At 42.4% G+C, this 7,041-nt stretch overlaps 1 protein-coding gene across 1 annotated transcript in view; it reads right to left on the bottom strand.

Moving 5' to 3' along the window:
* Nucleotides 1–4,451: 4,451 nt before the first annotated feature.
* The window catches only part of LOC111149107 (aminoadipate-semialdehyde dehydrogenase), a 38,117-nt gene continuing 35,527 nt past the window's right edge, over nt 4,452–7,041 (bottom strand). The window contains exon 16 of the mRNA XM_022506030.1: nt 4,452–5,336. Within this exon, the coding sequence (XP_022361738.1) occupies nt 4,947–5,336 (390 nt within the window). The 3' untranslated portion in view covers nt 4,452–4,946. The remainder of the gene's footprint in view (nt 5,337–7,041) is intronic.

Below are 7,041 nucleotides of genomic sequence, written 5' to 3'. Positions count from 1 at the left end.
ACTAGTGCTCTCCGTAAAGACGTGTTAAACATTTGGCCCATGTGGCTCCGAGGGAACATTTTTATTTAGGGTCATGAAGAAAGGAAGCGACAGATTGTCTTCCCAGCTCTGAGAATCTCCCCCAGTGCAGTGGTTAAGACATCCAGGTCCGCCTCCTGCCTTCCGAATTAGAGCCTGTGAGTCCGGGCCCGGAAGGTCTATCAGACGAATTCTGACACATCCCAAAGGAGTACTGTGGGATACACTGCTTCCAGGGTAATCCAGCTTTTAAAACTCTGAAGGGGAGGCTCATTTTACCCAAATAAGTGAGAGGAAAAATAAAAAAACAACCCGCCACGCCAGACTTCTACTATAAGATAGGAGAAGCTACTGGCATTGAAGGTCTCTGAATATCCCTTAGGTCTTTAGGGAGAATTTAACAGGAAGCCAAGACTTGGAGCCTTTGTACTGAGGACTTCTGTGGAAGTTTCTTCACCATAGTCAAGTGATTCATATTCAGAGTCAGATGTTCAACAGCATTTGTAATTTTGAGCATTCACCTTGGTACCTTTAAAAACCATCTCCAAGTCTTAAGTGGCCTTGCTGCTATCCACACACGTGGTCCAAAGAAGGGACGTGGCAGTTCAAAAGCATGAGGCATAGACCCACCAGCAAACCCACACATCGCCAACACGGACGTTACAGCGCACGGGGGTGGCACATTCTCCTCGGCTGAAACCATACCCCACAGTAGAAGTACACCTCTCTCGCCCAGTGCATGGGGAACTGCATTCCTTTTTCCCCTCTTGCAAAAACACATTTTACCATTATCCATCATTATTTTACACTACGCAGAGCTCATTTGACTGGCAACGTATCGTTGCTGTCACTCACCATATAGAAGGCATCTTCTTTCTGGAAACGATGGCTCAGCCCCATGGTTAGCAGCGGGCAGGTGTGGTCAGGCGGACAGTTGTACCCTTGCAAGTTGGCTTTAATGTTCTATAGACCGGACCTTCCATCTGTTAAGAATCAGTGTAACTAATTTTCTTTTATTCCTGTGGGAAGCAATTCATATCCCGCTCATGTTTTCCACACCGATGTTCATTTCTAAATCAAACGTGGCGGCATTTGTTCGTTCTCAGTGGTGTCACTACGGACAGAACACACTTTTCAATGGGAGCCTTTCCACGAGGGCCCTGGTCTAGAGCGCGACGAGAATCCTTCTGAACTTTTCCTCCCATCCCGCCAGCTCTGGATGACACCGCAGTGAGGGCAGAGAACGGGGAAGCAGTCGGGTCCCTGACGAGGGATCCCAGATGAGCCACCGCTGCTGGCGCACACAGCACCGAGTACACACCAAGTAGGAGAAAATACCTCAGTTACAAAGTTTCTCTTCAAGTCTTCAAAAGTGAAAGGGTACACTGAGGACAGGATAGTCACAGCACTTACTTCCAGCAACTTCTAAAGGGTCCATGTTTAATATTTCATGTAAAATGGCTCCAAATTTGCACTAAATACCAATGAAGTGTTATTTTGCTTTAGTTGTGTTGCAGTCTTTTCTGATCAACAAACTATGGGGGAAATTCTGTAAAAAGAAAAAACTTTTTTTTTAAATGAATGATTGCTATGTTAAATTTTTTTTTTTAACTTAAACGTACTTCTCTTGGCAAAGGTAACAGATTAACCTCTGCTCATAAACATATATATATATATATAAATAACTAGAGTTTTTTGTTTACTTTTTTAATTTTTCAAGTGCAATTGTTTCTTACACATTACTATTAAATTATCATTTTAGCCAGTTATTAGCAAATTATATAGTATGTATCATTGTCTCTTCTTGTCACATTTAGTTTGCTTATTTTAAAGCAGAAACATTAGTTACACGTGTCTTGCAATATTTTTACCAATAATAAAATTAGAGACAACAATGAAAAATATCTTAGTGTGATTTTAATATTATTTTGAGATTTTTGGTTGTATAAAGTTTTAATGTAAAATGTCTATTATTGAAGGAAAATGATCTTTCAATAAAAAACACCTACAAGATCTTCAGCACTGATGGAATTTCCTTTTCAAGTTGAGGTTTTTGCTAATTTCAGTGACCATCTACAAGTTAAGCTCATGTTTACATAACTTTTGTTGAGAAAGAAACATTTCAAGGCATTTTATGTGCTACCTTGTATTTTTTACTAGGTGACCCAGAGAAAAGTAATGAATGGGGCAAATAAAATATTTATTTCAATCCTAAATTGGAATTGAATGCTCTGCATCTCAGAGAAAATACTACCAGGCAGCCTCCTCCGTGTGCGGGCGGCAGAACTGCGGCGGTGGCGGAAGCTGGAAGCCTGTGGGAAGGGCGGCTTCCGGCCCCAGGCCAGACCTGCTGACTCACAGGCCTACACACGGGGGCGTGGTTGAGGGAGGTGAGCGAGGCTTCCACCCTGGGGGCCACAAAGCTGATTAAGATAAACACTATTCTATTACAATATTTGTTTAAAAATAAGAATTAGTACTTGGAGCACTTGCTAGCTCAGTTGGTAGAGCATGGGACTCAGTCTTGGGATCGCTGAGTTCAAGCCCCATGTTGGGCTTAGAGAGTACTTAATAAAAAATTAGTACAAATTCCATTGGGAACAAATACCAAAATTTTCAATAAAGACAGGGGTCTTTATTGCTATATTAAATAAAGACTGGGGTCAGTATTACTGATTTTTCTTTTTGCCACAGGATCCACATGGCTTAGCAAAGCACCCTTTCAGCCCTCGTAATTGGAATGTGCATGTGGGCGGCAGTCCGGCAGCGGCGGGGAACGGTGTCTGCGTTAGTGGGTTGAGCATCTGAGCTTCAAGGACAGCAGCTTTTGTCTTCCCCAGGCCAAAGTCATGGTGATTTCAGGAATTCACTGTTCCTGGCTATAGACTTCTAGTCCTTGTCCCAATTCTCTAAGCTATCCAACATTCTTTTTAATAATTCTTTTCTGCTTAGGGGTGCCTGAGTGGCTCAGTCATTTAAGCATCTGCCTTCGGCTCAGGTCATGATCCCAGGGTCCTGGGATCTAACCCTGCATCAGTCTCCCTGCTCAGCGGGGAGTCTGCTTTTCCCTCTCGTGCACACACTCTCAAATAAATAAACTCTTAAAAAAGGGGGGGCACCTGGGTGGCTCAGTGGGTTAAGCCTCTGCCTTCAGCTCAGGTCATGATCTCAGCGTCCTGGGATTGAGTCCTGCATCGGGCTCTCTGCTCAGCGGGGAGCCTGCTTCCCCCTCTCTCTCTCTGCCTGCCTCTCTGCCTACTTGTGATCTCTCTCTCTCCTCTCAAATAAATTAAAATCTTTAAAAAAAAAAAAAGGTTATTTTCTGCTTAAAATAGCCTAAGTTGACTTCTGTAGCTTGCAGCTAAGAATTCTGGCATGTTTGATATTTGGGACTTTACTGAAGAACAAATGGACAAATGAAACCGATACCACAGTTGACTGTAGAGATGAAGGGAAGCTAAACAATGGGAAACATTTCTGTTACTTTAAGTGCTTGGGAGCAAGTGTCTGGGAGGTGATAGGCCCTAAATAGCAGTGACTTCTACCACCAGTGGCAAAATTCTCAGTATCGTAGAAAAAAAGAAAAAAAAAAAAAAAGCTGATTTTATTACCTGAACTAGATCATGAAATTCCAAAGAAAACTGAGACATCTGTCCATCTTTTGAGTAATTTAAGTGATGTGAAAAAGAATAACACGTAAGTTTTGTTCTAGTGATCTTTGCTACTACCACCCAGAACTTACTACCCTAACATGCTACCCTAAAACTTAGTGGCTTTAAACTGCCATTTTATTATTTCTCAGGATCCTGTGGGTGAGGAATTAAATGTCTGGCACCAGGATAGCCTGAACAGCTGGGGCTGGCTGGAATGCCGGGAGCCCGGTGCATGCGATGTCACCTGTCCCTGTGATCTGGCTTTCTCGGGTTGTAGAGCGTGGTGTCAGGGCCTCTCCCTCCCCACGCGGCCTCTCCATTTGGCCACCAGACTTTTTATGTGACAGCTCAGGGGTTCCGTGAAAGCAGAAGCTGCCAGGCCTTCTTAAAGCTTAGGCTCAAAAGTGACAATAATGTCACCTCCGCGGGGCATGCTACTGGCTAAAGCAGAACATGGACTAAGCCCAGGTACAAGAGGAGGAGGATGCAGAAAGGGCACAGCTCACAGGAGGAGGAGGGATGGTCCATGGGGAGCAACTTCATGCCAGCAAATGTGGCTGTGAGCAAAGTGCTATGGGACTGGAGAAGCAGCTCCAGCCCCAAACCGTACAAATTATGAAATCAGGATAATTAAAAGGATATAGGGTATTTCCCTTCCTAGTGTTTGTTGTGTGCCCTTCCGCCAAGCCAGTGAACAACAAAAAAAAAAGACCTACAGCCACAAAATCAATAAATTGATAAACAGAGGTACAAAAATATTAAGATTTGTGTGTCAAAAATTGGAAAAAAGAGGGTAAATCAACTTAAAACTCTACTATACAAAGACACAGATATATAGATATAATACTGGTATTCTGTTCATTTAAAAATACTAATAAATAAGGAACTTAATTTGACAAAAAGCTCCCACCTTTGAAAACCTTTGTTACGAATCTCACTGTAAATAGGTTAAGTGGAACATCACATCATGGACTAAGTTTTTAACCCACAGGGTATATTCTGATCTTGTTTTTCACAGAAGTCGTCTATAAAAACAAACCCAAAGTTGAATATCTGTAGCCTAATTAAAAGAAAGTAATAAATAGATGTTTCTGTCCTATAATTCCTTTTAAAAGCACTTGTTGCTCCTACTGAAGTAAAGTATAATCATTCTCCAATAAAGTATAATAGGCACGTTTCTTAGGCAAAATATAATCTTTAGTAAAAAATAAGACTATCCAAATGCTCTGTAATATTTTCAGACAGCTCAGCTGATCCAGTAAGAACAGAGTCTGACTATATTTGATAGCCACCCAACAAATCCAGACAATAAACATAATTATTTCTACATCCAATAATAAGCATTGATTCCCAGACCACAGGAGAAGAGAAAACTTCCCCAGGAAGTTCATATGCGCTTTGCAGTCGGCCACGCTTACAGTCCACGATCCACAGTTTCCCATCGGTAGAGGCCGCTGCCAGCAACACTTCACGGCTGCCTTCTCGGCGACGGAAAGCAAACGGTGTTGCATACACCCGTGAAGTGGTTTCAAATTTCCACTGGAGATGACCTTTCATATCACAACAGTAGATGAAGCAATCGTGGGAACCAAAAAATATTTCTTGCTCTGATGCTGAGGTACATGGGGATGAAAAGATTGGTTCCCTGGTAGAGAACTGCCAGACCTGAAGGGTGATAAAGGCAAAAATCATTCATTCATCTCATTTCAATTCTCCTGTAGAGTGAAGCTTTATTTTTTTTTTCTTAGAAAGTAATAAAGTCTTTTATTTTTGTAAATTGGAGAAATTCATCAGACACAGTTAAGGGGAAAAAAATCAAGGGAGATAAAAATATTTCTCTATCTCTAGTTGCTGTCACAGCACCGTGCTTACGGATGCCACGTTGGCCGCCGCGCTTCTTACTGCCGTGGAAGTTTTCAGGGCCAAGTGGAGCTGCGCTTCACAGTTCCTCTTAACGAAGTCAGTACAAGCCCTCAATAAAAATGCTTCAAAGGATGTGGAATAGACTAAGAATCAGGTTCACCAAAAGTGATTAAAAAAAAAAAAAACAGATTAAGTAAACGACCCCGAATCACTAAGGAAATGTTGAAAAAGGAAAACAAAATTGGGGCCATCACGTTGCCTGATTTCAAGCTTTACTACAAAGCTGTGCTCACCAAGACAGCATGGTCCTGACACAAAAACAGACACACAGACCAGTGGAACAGAGTAGAGAGCCCAGATATGGACCCTCAACTCTATAGTTGACTAATCTTCGACAAAGCAGGAAAAAATATACAGTGGAAAGAAGACAGTCTCTTCAATAGATCGTGCTGGGAAAATTTGACAGCTATGTATAGAAGAATGAAACTCGACCATTCTCTTAAACCATACACAAAGATAGACTCCAAATGGATGAAAGACCTCAATGTGAGCCAGGAATCCATCAGAATCCTAGAGGAGAACACAGGCAGTAACCTCTTAGGCCTAAGTCTAAGGTAGTATTTGCAAATGCATGGTAACAGCAGCACAATAAGAACGAAATGAACACAGTGGGCCTCTTCACAAAATAGGATTTGTAATCCTAATTCCGTCCCTCACTTGGACAAAATCACTCTCATCTTTCTATGGGTCATCCAAAAAAAAAAAAGGAATAATAGCATTTGCCTCTTCTAAAGGTGAGAATATATTCAAACGACTTTGTAAATTAAAATATTAAGTGAACATAATAAAAGATTTCATCACAAAGTAACTGTCACACAGCAAGAGGAACTGCCAGGCTATGAGAGCTGAGAGTAGAAGGAAAAGCACCAGAATCCATGCTGGCCATGACCAGGCTAACTCGGGCTGGAACTCGTGTGCTCGAGGCCACCACAAACCCTCCAGAGCACACATCCAGCACCAGTTATGCCCTCAGTGACAGTGACCTGTGGACAAAGAAGTGGAGATGATGCTCCCAACAAAAGAGCTCATGTCGCCTAGAAGCAGCCTCCCTGTCAGTCATGATGTTGAAGACGGGACGTCCACTCGTGCAATTTGGGTTACGCAACCTATTTCAGTTTTCACAGAAAAGGCAGGGGCTTCTTTAAATATTCAAAACCTCAACAGAAGTTATAATAAAATTGGCTAAAAGCTGGTAAAGTTTTTAAAATTAGAGGCGGCCATGGCACATCAGCAGAACCGTGGTTGAGTAGAATCTTCAATCTACTACCCCCTCATTCAAAAAGTAAGCCAATCTACCATCCCCTCATTCAAAAATTAAGAAACCCATGGCCTGACAATTAAAATCAAACTCGTTTTCGGGGCGCCTGGGTGGCTCAGTGGGTTAAGCCGCTGCCTTCGGCTCAGGTCATGATCTCAGAGTCCTGGGATCGAGCCCCGCATCGGGCTC

This window comes from Enhydra lutris, unplaced genomic scaffold (assembly GCF_002288905.1).
Source record: "Enhydra lutris kenyoni isolate GAN:26980312 unplaced genomic scaffold, ASM228890v2 scaffoldscaffold21, whole genome shotgun sequence".
Taxonomy (NCBI): Eukaryota; Metazoa; Chordata; class Mammalia; order Carnivora; family Mustelidae; genus Enhydra; species Enhydra lutris.
The sequence above is the reverse complement of the archived record's forward strand: the minus strand, read 5'-3'. Positions and strand labels throughout refer to the sequence as shown.